The sequence below is a fragment of the Musca autumnalis genome, unplaced genomic scaffold (assembly GCF_047663935.1).
Source record: "Musca autumnalis isolate F117 unplaced genomic scaffold, ASM4766393v1 scaffold_3, whole genome shotgun sequence".
Lineage (NCBI taxonomy): Eukaryota > Metazoa > Arthropoda > Insecta > Diptera > Muscidae > Musca > Musca autumnalis.
Genome location: NW_027411866.1, coordinates 166376160 through 166390331, shown reverse-complemented (window position 1 = coordinate 166390331; position 14172 = coordinate 166376160). Strand labels below are relative to the sequence as shown.

Below are 14172 nucleotides of genomic sequence, written 5' to 3'. Positions count from 1 at the left end.
ATGGAGAATGTGAGGAAGATAATATTTTAATACAATTGTAGCATAAAGGGCAATATTACCGACATGAAACAGTAAAGACAACAATGCAAATCTTTAAGGTAATGCACTTCTTAAACTGCTCTGAAAATAGTCGGAGGATAGAACAAGCGACAAATCTGATAACAGCTGAATTGTCAGTTTGCGTCCATGCCCGGACCGAAGACAAGGAGAAAAAACCAAATGTATATTTATAATGCCAAAATTGGCAAGGAGGCTATCGAAAACATAACGCTCCAAAATAAAATTTCACACAACGACCAGATGTTGATAGGCTTCTCAAAAATTTTATGGATGCAGGTCAGTCATCGGGTGTTTTGGACGTACAGTCGATTCGAAAAGTAAACTTCGCCTAGGATCACTACCTTGATGAAGCAAAGATTAGCCAGTGAGTGTTGTGAATACGTCATCCTCCACTCAATTGTAAGATGTTGCGATCCTAATTGCGATCAGCGAAATGGCAAATCATATCCCATTATAGGATGGAAATGAGGAAAAGAACAGAGAAAGAAAAGATAGCCAGACCGTCGAGCCAGAATGATAAGCGACCAGAAAATAATAAGGAAGTAGGGGTCATAGGTCGGAGTATTTACATTATAATGTAAAAAACAGGTAAGAACGGCGTTAAGTTCAACCGAGCCGAACTTTTAATCCCCTCCACCACGAAGTCAATATGAAAAATTAGTAACTACTAAAGGCCTGGGTACAGAAGCTGCCTTACCTGCTTGCCTTGCTTGCTTCTGATAAAATAATAAAAAAGGAAAGTGTAACCCAGTTCCAAATTTGCTCGGCCTTCTTCATTTTTTTATTTTTATTATGTCAGGAATGAAGCAGGAAATCAAGGCAATGAGGCGAGGCAGCTTATGTACCCAGGCCTTAAGCTCTTCATCTCCGTTAAGTCTAATTCCTTGGAAGATAATAATATTCTAACTGATGATAGGCACTTAATACCGAAAATGTTCTGTGTGCGGTTCTATGGGGGCTATATAAAGACATATACAAATAAATTTCTGGTGGATAGTTTTTTACCAACAACGTAGACTAAACAACTTTCGGTGAGATATTGAGGCCACAACCTTCAGAATACGGGAAATCAAGAGGTACCGTTCTATGGGGGCTATATGAAGACGTGGACCTATTACAGACACATTTTAGGTGGAAAATCCTACGAGGACTAAATAACAAATCTCAGCCATTTCTGTGGGATATTGATACGAAGATCTGGACCTATATCGAAAAATTTCAGGTTGATTTTTATACCGCCAACAAAGACTAAATATCGAATTTCAGCCATTTTGGTGGGATATTGAGGCCACAACCTCCAAAATACCGGAAATCAGGAGGTACCGTTCTATGGGGGCTATATGAAGACGTGGACCTATTACAGACACATTTTAGGTGGAAAATCCTACGAGGACTAAATACCAAATCTCAGCCATTTCAGTGGGATATTTATACGAAGATCTAGACCTATACCGAAAAATTTCAGGTTGATAGTTTTCTACTGCCATCGAAGAGTAAATACCAAATTTCAGTCATTTTGGTGGGATATTGAGGCCACAACCTTAAAATACAGAAAATCGGGAGGTACAAATTCTAGGTAGAAAGTCCTACGAGGACTAAATACCAAATCGCAGCCATTTATGTGGGATATTGATACGAAGATCTGGACCTTTATCGAACAATTTCAGGTTGATAGTTTTATACCGCCAACGAATACTAAATACCAATTTTCAGCCATTTTGGTGGGACCACAACCTTCAATAGCGAAAATCGGGGGTATCGTTCTATAGGTGATATATATAGAGACGTGGCCTTATTACAGATACATTTTAGGTGGAAAGTCCTACGAGGACCAAATACCAAATCTCAGCCATTTCAGTGGGATATTTATACGAAGATCGGACCTATACCAAAAATTTCAGGTTGATAGTTTTCTACTGCCATCGAATAGTAAATACCAAATTTCAGTCATTTTGGTGGGATATTGAGGCCACAACCTTAAAATACAGAAAATCGGGAGGTACCGTATGCAGGGGCTATGTAAAAACGTGGACCTATTACAGACAAATTTTAGGTAGAAAGTCCTACGAGGGCTAAATACCAAATCTCAGCTATTTCGGTAGGATATTGATACGAAGATCTGGAACTATACCGAAAAATTTTAGGTTGATAGTTTTATACCGCCAACGAAGACAAAATACCAAATTTAAGGCATTTTGGTGGGATATTGGGGCCACAACTTTCAAAATAACAAAAATCGGGAGGTATCGCTTCATAGGGGATATATACAGACGTGGACCTATTACAGACACATTTTAGGTGGGAAGTCCTACGAGGACTAAATACCAAATCTCAACTATTTCTGTGGGATATTGATACGCAGATCTGGACCTATACCGAAAAATTTTAGGTTGATACTTTTATACCGTCAACGAAAACTAAATAACCAATTTCAACTATTTTGGTGGGATATTGGGGCCACAACTTTCAAAATACCGAAAATCGGGAGGTATCGTTCTATAGGGGATATATAAAGGCGTGGGCCTATTAAAGACATATTTTAGGTGGAAAGTCCTACGAGGACTAAATACCAAATCTCAGCCATTTTGGTGGGATATTGAGGCTACAACCTTAAAATATCGAAAATAGGGAGGTACCGTTATATAGGGGCTACATAAAGACGTGGACATATACCGATAATTCCTAGGTGGAAGGTTTTATACCCCAATGAAGACTAATTACCAAATTTCGGCTTTTTTTAGGATATTGAGGCCACAACCTCAAAATATCGAAAATCGGGAGATACCGTTCAATTGGGACAATATGAAGACGTGGACATATACCGACAAATTTCAGGTGGAAAGGTTTATTCCCCCAACGAAGACTAAATACCATTTCGGTGGGGTATTGGGACTAACCCCCTGTTTTTGTAACTTAGTTCTGTTCATTCGTCTATATTCGTAATAATTTAGGCGTCCATAGCTCATCCCCTGAAGACATACATACCTAATTGTTCGTATACCCGTTCCATATATCGCTAAGAATTCCTCATTTAAAAATCAGCGCTTTACATTTGCGCTAAAGCGAGTAAATCGATCTACAAAATTTGACAATTCGTGTGAGAAGAATAAAAAAAATACAAAAACAGGAGGTAAAACCTTGAAAGTACCGATAATCGAGAGGTATCGTTTTATGGAGACTATGGGAAGGCGTGGAGTCATACCGATACATTTTAGGTGGATAGTTTAATACCCCCAACGAAGACCAAATACCAAATTTCAGCTATTTCGATGGGATATTGAGGCCACAAACTTTAAAATACCGAAAATCGGGAGGTATCGTTCTATGGGGGCTATATAAAGCCGTGGGTCTATACCGACAAATTTCAAGTCGAAAGTTGTATGCCCCCAATGAAGACAAACTACAAAATGTCAGCTATTTCGTTGGGATATTGAGGCCACAACCTTCAAAATACCGAAAACCGGGTGGTACGGTTCTATGGTAGCTATATGAAAACGTGGACCTATACCGACATATTTCAGATGTAAAATTTTGCACCCCCAACGAAAACTAAATACCAATTTTCACCCATTTCGGAGTTCAAAATACCGAAAATCGGGAGGTAGCGTTCTATGGTGGGTCTATATCAAAAAGTGGGCGGATATAACCCATTTTCAATGTCAAACAGCCTATACAAAATTATAAAGCTCTATCCTAAAAATTTCGATTTGTCTCTTGATTTCAACGGACGGACATGGCTACTTGGGCTTAGAATTTTATGCTGATCAATAATACATATACTTTATAGGGTCTCCGACGAATATTTCGATGTATTAAAAACGAAATGACAAAAATAACTAATAATAATAATTGTTCCACAAACATCCCAGATGGGACAAGGGAGACTTCTCTCGTATCAATGAGTGCACCCCGATTCATATGAGCTCAATGATTTGGGACCTACAGTTTATCGCCGAGTCCGAACGGCGTGTCTTAAGACGCCACTTGAAGAGAAGTTTTACATGGCTGAAATACTCAGGAAATGTCGCCAACATTACTGAGGGTTATAAGGAGGCTAAAACCTTCAAAATACCGAAAATCGGGAGGTAGCGTTCTAGGGGTCTATATCAAAACGTGGGCGGATATAGCCAATTTTCCTATGCAAAATTATAAAGCTTTATCCTGTATTTCGATTTGTATCTTGATTTATACAGACGGATGGACTGACGGACATGGCTACTTGGACTTAGAATTTTATGCTGATCAAGAATATATATACTTTATGGGGTCTCCGACAAATATTTCGATGTACTACAAATGGAATGGCAAAAATAATTATACCCTCCCTATTATGTTGAGGGGTATTAATAAGTAGATCAGTGGTATTGCCATTACTGGGCGGGCGTTCCAATTAAAAAGCCTTTGGAAACATGGACTTGATGTGTGCACGTTTGGAAGAAATTGTACGATGTTGCCTATGAGTAATTTTAGTAGGTCCTGACTAGAGTTGAGTAATCTAGTTCCTTGTACTAGTTCCAAAACCTATGAGTAACATCATAAAATGCAACGTGTGATATTAAGTATACGCAGTCTGTTCATACAAAAATGTGGGCGATTGGAACTGCGAAGTGAACTAGATAGTTCCATATAGTTCGTTTGGCACAATTCTAGTCCAGACAGGGGTTTTTAGAGCTTTCAAAAGTTATGATGCGCTCCAGACAAACAGACACACGCGCACAATTTTAACTTTGCGAGTGAAATATGCAAAAAGAAGTTTAACAAACATTTAGAAATCGATTTTGGTGCATGCACTTTTTTCATTGAATCGTTCTTAAAAATACGTTGTCGTTATCAATGCAGTATTCCCCACATGGTACTAAAGGCTGATGTTATAGTTACATCTTATGTCCCAATTACAGTTAATACTCAAAATTTGATTGTCTAGTATAAGATTTTATAAAACGACGATTAGGCAGTACTTGGGGTGTTTGCGAGAAAAAAAGTCGTAAAAAATTTATGATTCAATTAGCTAGGACTCAGTATGTCGACATTGAATTGACTTTAAGAGGATCTCAGGGTCTATGAACCATAAATTCGATTTTTTTAGTTTAATTTTTCATCAGAAAAATAATCCTTGTGTTTTAGGGAATATTTTCAATAGGAAATTACGAAAAACTTCATCATTCAAACCAAAGTTATATATTTCTTTTAAAACATTTCTCACCAGAAAATATTTTTTCTATTTTTTTCATAAAAATATATTTTTAAAAAATTTCTTTATGATCAGATGCTGTCCTAATACAAACGAAGTTTTTTTTTGTTCTTTTCATTCTAAGTATTTTACCACACACATAACTAAGTTTTGTGAAAATATCAACGTTATAGTATTTTCGTTATAACGAAAAGAAAAAATAAAAGAAAAAACGTATTTAATTAAACAACAAATAAGTAGAAACACATTATGTTGACTGGATGTATATGATGACTTATTCTAATAATAATAGGAATATTAGTTTTAGTAGTATTAGTAGTAGAAAGTAGTAGTTGTAGTTGTAGATTTATATTATTGTTATCAATATCAATATTATTGTTACGAGTTTCAATTCGCTTTCATGGTTTCATGATGAACAAACTCATACGGAAATCGTTTTTTTATTATAACATTATTAATTTTTTGATTTTGTTGTAGTTAAAAAAATAAAAATATTGTTTTTTTCATTTGTGTGTTATAAATTAAATAATTAAGTTGAGAAATAGAATTGTGATTGTAAAATTATTTTTTGAGAGAGGGGGATATATTTTTGTTGCATTACTCGGGGATGTTTTTTTTTTTTATGGTTTTTGATTGGCATTAAATAAGCATTTAATTTGGTTTGGTTTGTTTTTTTTTTTTTTGGTTTGGTATAGAGAATCCAAAATTTTCATTCAAAGGATACACAACAACCAACACAAAAAAAGGTATAAAGAAGAAATACATGGATTAGTACAATTGTTAAAATGGCATTAGCGACACTCACCGATGATCTACTCACTTGCATAAACGCATAAACACCACGTAAAAACTCCATGTTAGGCTGCTGCTCTTGTGATCCTTTGGCTGGCCGCTGTGCTCGACTGATATATTGTTTAACGGTGTCGGCAACTAAATGAGGTTTTAGTTTACGTGATAGTGCTCTGCAATAAAAATTAACAACACATAAACTGTTAATTATATTGTTAATAAAATTATTGATTATATTTACAGAAAATTTGGATTTTTTAAATAATGGTAAGGCAATAATTTATAAGACTCGTATTGGTTTTTTATTTAAATGTATTCGGTGGGTATTATTATTATAAAAAATAATACTAGTTATACGTTGAAATGCAGTTGCTACGAACGTCCTTATACTGAAATTAATTTTTAGATTTTTTTTTTAAGAAAATGTTTGGGGATATATTTGTAGATAAAAACAAATTTGGGGTTTTAAAAGTGGTTTTTAATAGAAATTTGGGGATTTTTTAAGAGCTTTTGGGCTATTATCGTGAAATTTTAATAAAAGTTTTCGGGCTTTAATATTTTAGAGAAACATCTTAGGCTATAATTGTCGAACTTTACAGAAACTGCTCAACAAATAATCCCGATTTTTTTAAGAAAATTCTCAGCCTATTATCGTGCATTTTTTAAAGAAAATTCTAAACATGTAATCGTGGATTTTTAAATAAAGTTCTGAGGCTATAATCGTGGATTTTTAAAGAAACTTCTTAGGCTATAATCGTGGATTTTTTAAAGAAACTTCTTAGGCTATAATCGTGGATTTTTTACAGAAACTTCTTCGGATATAATCGTGGTTTTAAAAAAAAATCGTAGGACATAATCGTGGATTTCCTAAAGAAATTTCTTAGGCCATAATTGTGGATCTTTTAAAGAAAATTATGAGGCCATAATCGTTGATTATTTAAAGAAATTTATCAGGCTATAATCGTGGATTTTTTAAAGAAATTTATCAGGCTATAATCGTGGATTTTTTAAAGAAACTTCTTAGGCTATCGTGGTTTTTTAAAGAATCTTCTTAGGCTATCGTGGATTTTTAAAGAAACATTTTAGGCTATCGTGTTTTCTAAAGAAACTTCTAAGGCTATAATTGTGGATTTTTAAAGGAACTTCTTAGTCTCTATAATCTTGGATTTTTAAAGAAACTTTTTAGGCTATAATCGTGGATTTTTTAAAGAAACTTCTTAGACTATAATCGTGGATTTTTAAAGAAACTTCTTAGTCTATAATCTTGGATTTTTTAAAAAAAACTTGTTAGGCAATATCGTGGATTTTTTAAAGAAACTTCTTAGACTATAATCGTGGATCTTTTAAAGAAACTTCTTAGACTATAATCGTGGATCTTTTAAAGAAACTTCTAAGACTACAATCGTGGATCTTTTAAAAAAACTTCTTATGCTACGATTTTTAGGTTATGGCTGAACCATGGGCGCTATGAACTTTATATTATATATTTGAATAATGGACTGTATAATAGACACCCTAAGCATATCCGGTATGCCATATGAAGATTCTATGACTTCCCCCGATGACGTAATTGCACCTTAAAGTACTCAAAATATGCAATTTTCACAATGTCCGTCGTTTTTTTTTTCTATATATTTTATATATATTCGCCATAATTATTTCAAAAACTGTTTGTATCGAGCGTACAACATGTCCTTGATATACTACTGTCGAAAAACCCACAAAAAATTTGTTTGTATCCGAAAGTAACGAAATTCTGGGTAAAACTCGTAAAAAGTTTTGAGCTATACCTCAAGAACTAGAGCTGATGGAGAAAACCGAAACCGGATAACTCGCAGATTTCAGTTAGAATCGAAAAAAATTTCAGTTGAAACATTCAAATTTTTCAATTTTGTTGGACAGTGTAATCGTCTACTTTTTATACCCTCAGCCTTTAGGCTAAGGAGGGTACATATACTTTGATACGATGAAAATGTGTCGCATCGAAATAATGGTTTTAGACCCCAAGTAAGTTTGGACCAAATGTGTTTCAGACAATTTGGAGTCGATCTAGCCACAAAAGTTCGAAAATGTTCGGAAAGTTTGTGCGCAATGTTCGGGAAAATTGTTCGTACGGTAACTCTTGAAGGGATTGGCCGAATTGGTCTATACTTTACACATCCTAATATATCTACCAGATATAGAGCACACAAAATTTCGAATAAGTTCACTTTAAGACCTAATATCGAATCACTTTGATTTTTGTTGAAGCAACTTTCATTCGCTGCCTCATTTACGATGGTAAAAGTTTTTTTAGGGGCGAGTCCATACTTCTTGAGCAAACAGCCCGAAGAGAGTAAAAACCCCCTATGGACCATATGTTGTGGCTGGAGATCCACTTCCATAACGGTCAATGTCGATCCCCTAAACCCCCTAAATACATACGTATTTTGGGAAAAAAATTGTTTCAATATACACAGGCTGAGGGTATATCTCTGTCTCAGGTTATTCTCGTGAATTTTTTAATGCAAATTCTCAGGCAAAAGTCGTGGATTTTTTGTTGAAAATTCTCAGACAAAAACTTAGAATTTTTTATAGCAAATTCTCAGACAAAAATGGTTGACTTTTCATATAAAATTCTCTGGTCAAGATCGTGGATTTTTTAATGCAACTTCTCAGGCATAAAACGTTCATTTTTTATAGAAAATTCTCAGGCCAAAATGGTGGATTTTTATAGAAAATTCTCAGTCCAAAATCGTTGATTTTTTAAAGAAATTCTCATGCCAAAATCAACAATTTTTTAAGAAAATTTTCAGACTATACTTGTAATTTTTTTAAAGAAAATTTTCAGTTTGTTCTCCTAAAGTTTTTAATGAAAATTCTCAGGCCAAATTTTATAGAAAATTCTCAGATCAAAATGGTGGTTTTTTATAGAAAATTCTCAGACAAAAAGGTGGATTTTTTTTATAAAATTTTCTGGTTAAAATCCTGGATTTTTTAATGCAAATTCTCAAGCAAAAATCGTTGATTTGTATTGCGAATTTTCAGGCCAAAATAGTGGATTTTTATAGAAAGTTCTAAGGTCAAAATCGTGGGTTTAAACTAATTCTCAAGCCAAAATCAAGGATTATTTTTTTTTAAATTTGCAGGCTATACTCGTAATTATTTTTAAAGAAAAAAAATCAGTTTGTTCTCCTAAAGTTTTTAATGAAAATTCTCAGGCCAAATCTTTATAGAAAATTCTCAGACAAAAATCGTGGATTTTTTATAGAAAATTCTCAGACAAAAAGGTGATTTTTTTTATAAAATTTTCTGGCCAAAATCCTGAATTTTTAATGTAAATTCTCAAGCAAAAACACTGATTTTTTATAGAAAATTCTCAGGCCAAATTGTAGATTTTTATAAAGAATCCCAGGCCAAAATCGTGGGTCTAAAAAAATTCTCAAGCCAAAATCAAAGATTATTTTTTTTTTTAAATTTGCAGGTTGTACTCGTAATTTTTTTAAAGAACAATTTGAGCTTGTTCTCCAAAAGCTTTAAATGATTATTCTCAGGCCAAATCTTTATAGAAAATTCTCAGACAAAAATGGTGGATTTTTTATAGAAAATTCTTAGACAAAAAGTGGATTTTTTTTATAAAATTTTCTGGCCAAAATCCTTTTTTTTAATGCAAATTCTCAGGCAAAAGTCGTTGATTTTTTATAGAAAATTCTAAGACCAACATGGTGGATTTTTATAGAAAATTCGCAGGCCAAGATGGTGGATTTTTTAAAGAAATTCTCAAGCCAAAATCAACGATTTTAAAAGAAATTTTCAGGCTATACTCGTAAATTTTTTAAAGAAAAATTTCGGTTTGTTCTCCTAAAATTTTTAATGAAAATTCTCAGGCCAAATTTTATAGAAAATTCTCAGATCAAAATGGTGTTTTTTTTATAGAAAATTCTCAGACAAAAAGTGGATTTTTTTATAAAATTTTCTGGCTAAAATCCTGGATTTTTTTAATGCAAATTCTCAAGCAAAAATCGTTGATTTTTATTGCGAATTCTCAGGCCAAAATAGTGGATTTTTATAGAAAATTCTAAGGCCAAAATCGTGGGTTTAAACAAATTCTCAAGCCAAAACCAAGGATTATTTTTTTTAAATTTGCAAAGTTTTTAATGAAAATTCTCAGGCCAAATCTTTATAGAAAATTCTCAGACAAAAATGGTGAATTCTTGATAGAAAATTCTCAGACAAAAAGGTGGATTTTTTTTTTAATTTTCTGTCCAAAATCCTTGATTTTCTAATGCAAATTCTCAAGCAAAACTCTTTGATTTGTATAGAAAACTCTGACAAACATGGCGGATTTTTATAGAAAATTCTCAGGCCAAGATCGTGGATTTTTTAAAGAAATTCTCAATTCAAAATCAACGATTTTCTAAGAAATTTTTCAGGCTATACTCTTCAATTTTTTAAAGAAAAATTTCGGTTTGTTCTCCTAAAATTTTTAATGAAAATTCTCAGGCCAAAATCGTAGATTTTATAAAAAATTCTGAAACATAATATGGTGGAATTTTTTATAGAAAATTCTCCGAAAAAGTTGTGGATTTTTTATAAAATTTTCTGGCCAAAATCGTGGATTTTTATTGCAATTTTTTAATGCAAATTCTCAAGTAAAAATCGTTTACTTTTTATAGAAAATTTTCAGGCCAAGATCGTGGGTTTTTAAAGAAATTCTAAAGCCAAAATCAACGATTTTTTAAGAAAATTTTCAGTCTATACTCGTAAATTTTTAAAAAAAAATTTCAGTCTGTTCTCCTAAAGATTTTAGTGAAAATTCTCAGCAAAAATCGTGGATCTTTATAGAAAATTCTCAGACAAAAATGGTGGATTTTTTATCGAAAATTCTCAGATAAAAATGGTGGATTTTTTTATAAAATTTTCTGTCCAAAATCGTGAATTTTTTTAATGGAAATTCTTAAGTAAAATTCGTTGATTTTTTATAAAAAATTATCGGGCCAAAATCATAGATTTTTCTAGAAAATTATCAGGCCAAAATCGTGAATTTAAAAACAAAATCTCAAGCCAAAATCAAGGATTTTTTACAGAAAATTTTCAGGCTATACTCGTAATTTTTTTTAAAGACAATTTTCAGTCTGTACTCCCAAAGTTTTTAATGACAATTCTCAGGCTAAAATCGTGAATCTTTATAGAAAGTTCACAGGCCAAAATCGTGGATTTTTTATAGAAAATTTCAGAGTAGTTTCAGAGCTGTTCGAAGATAGTTTTTAAATTGTTATCGAAGGTACTCCTTGCTTTAAAGATTAGGTAGGGATATGCACATAGTACAGTGTGGACAACCACTTCTGGCACGGTTTTGCACATCCTTAGGTTAAGGGTATTTAGCTTTCAGCAAAAACCCGCTGATTCTGTTTTAAATTTTTTTCTTCTTAATGTATTTCATAAATTATAAAATCTTATAAATAATGGAAAAATTAATCTTTAATTATTTCAGGATTATCATGCTGTAACAAGGAGTCATGTTACCTGTCACTAAAGTTAACATATCTGTCTCGCTCTCCCCTGACAAAGTTAATTTCATATTTAAACACAATTTGGAACGTAATGTTATGTAATCCTGTAGGATATTCAATGTTTGTTTATTTATTTTAAAATTTTCAATTTGAGTTGTTGATATTTTTCGCAAATCCTTTGGAATTTGGTTTTGATTGTTTAAAAAGAAAACATACACACATACACCAACATCTATATAACAATTGCCTTGTGGTGTTGTTTCCTCTGCACTTGTTGTTCATTTTTTGTTGGTGGTGTTGTTATTGCATTTTGACATTCAGTTTGTAACCAGAGTAGTATTACGCCCACACAAAACGCCTTTCTTGTGTATTTATCACATATACAGCTGCTATGTTTGTGTGGGGTTCCAAAGGCAAAACAAAAAAAAAAAAAAAAAATAATTGTCTTTATGTGTGTGGGTGTTGTTTTGCCTTAAACAATTGCATTGTTCTTAATTTACCTTAACTGCCTTTTTTAGTGCTCTCAACCAACAACTCTCAAAGCGATGAGAATGAACAATGATGCAGAAACAAAATGTAAATATAATACCACAAGCATCACAAGCACTGCACCCCCACTCGGCATCATATACATACATTACACCCACCTATCATGCAGATAAACTGCCAAACATAAAAATACACCTACATGAAAAGCAGGCATTTTGTGCAAAAAATTACAAAATTTACACCTACACTTAAGGCAAATAGAGAAATAAGTGTTCACCCCACCATCTACCCACAACAATGCATACACACATACATACATAACCTAACAATTGCGAAATAAAAAAGGAAACCTTCACACTTCTTTATAGTCTTGGCAATTTCCACCCACATATACATACATAGAGATCTATAGTTATAGGACATATTACTGCCTCTCACATACATATGCTGGCGATGAATATTGCCCTTGTTGCTGCACTAGGTGCTACTGTTGTTCTGTGCTGGGTATAGGTGCCGGTGTCACCGGTGAGGCGCTTCTTCTATTCTATTATAGAGGCAACAAACCGAACTTATGCACATTTACAATGCAAGTAGCTCTTTGTCGTAGGTGGTTGCTCATCACACTGTCGCAGGTGTTGTTGGTGGTTGGTGGAAAAAATCCACAGGAAAAGTAAAAGAGAGGAAGACACAAGAATACAACTTAAGCACCAAATTGCCACTTTGCTTTTTTGCCAGAGTGTAAACGGAAACGTTTTTTGTGTGAATGCCTTTTTCTTGTGTGACACATCTGTGGGGGTGTGAGAGCGGCTAAATATGCATATATGTATGTATATGCATAATTTTAAATATATGTGTGAGTTTTTGTTTGGCTTTTGTATACATTTGAAATAAAGGTTTAGTTTTTTTTTTGTTTAAGGGTAAATGTTTTAATACAAAATTTAACATAAATACCCCTAGAGTTGTTGTTGCAGTTGGTTGGTTGGTTTGTTGTTGTTGCACTTTTTTTGGCGTTACAGTTCTTTTTTCCCGAAACGTAGTTGTGTGGGCTAAAAACCTTGAATAGACACTTGAATGTGAAACTGAATAAAATGTTTTGTTTATGTGGATTCTATTCAACAATGCCCACGTTTTAAATATGCAAACACCCCCACAACCAAAATAGACAGACAACAATAAATAAATAAAATGTGGAACAAACGATTGTTTGCCATTTTTTTTTTGGTATAACCTTATATATGTACCGAACATTGCAAGGCAACTTTTCCGGAAGTGCAAATATTTATACAAACGGAATTTCTGGGCTATATATTTCTTGCAGATAACGAGAGTTTAAAAAACGATTAAACGAATCAATATTGAATAAATTATTTTACAAGTGAAATATTTAAGCTATGAGATATTAAATTATGCAAATATTGTTATAAGTTATTTGAATGAATTTGGGTTGATTTTTATTTTGAAGATGGTTAATTGAAGCTGGGTTTTAATGGGGCAGAAGAAGAAGGGAAGTATGGAGAGAATTTTCGTTTTTGCAGTAATAACTATTTTCTCCTTTAGTATATCGTGCAGTATTGAAGTTAGAGTTATTGTTGTATTTTTTATTAAAATTGCTTTTATTTATTTTTATATAAGATATGATAACAACATTAAAGTATACAAATATGGGGGTGTCGTCGATATAATTCCCTTACCACGCCCAAAATATACAATACAAAAAAAAAACTAAAAAACGTTTTTATGAAAAAATTTTAAGAAATTTTTGAAAAACATATTTTTCAAAAAATATTTTTTTAATTTAAAAAAACTACTACTTTTACTTGGGGTTTCGTAAAACTCATATACTTTAAACAATGTAAAGAATGTAGAATACGTATGGGAAAACGGTCACAAAACAAGTAAAAAAGTATCAGTCGGCTTTGCCGACAGAGATATATTCTCAGCCTATCTGAATTGAAACTTTTATCTAGGGACATATCGAATGTATTTAGGGCCTTTTCAGAAGTTTGAGGCCCTTTATGGACATTTGAACTTGCGTGGATTAGGAGTAAAGTTCAAAAGAGTTGCGGTACTTAAAAGAAAGGACCGACATAGTCCATTATGGAAGTGGATATTATTTTGAAAGTCATATATTTTCGTTAGATATTGCGCCCA

The 14172-nt window shown here is 32.9% G+C and overlaps 1 protein-coding gene across 2 annotated transcripts in view; it reads right to left on the bottom strand.

Moving 5' to 3' along the window:
- The window catches only part of shakB (Innexin family member shaking B), a 1117028-nt gene that overhangs the window by 229801 nt on the left and 873055 nt on the right, over positions 1–14172 (bottom strand). For both annotated transcript variants that reach the window (XM_073975227.1, XM_073975226.1), the window contains one exon: positions 6057–6213. In XM_073975227.1, coding sequence (XP_073831328.1) covers positions 6057–6107 — 51 coding nt within the window. In that variant the 5' untranslated portion in view covers positions 6108–6213. The remainder of the gene's footprint in view (positions 1–6056; positions 6214–14172) is intronic.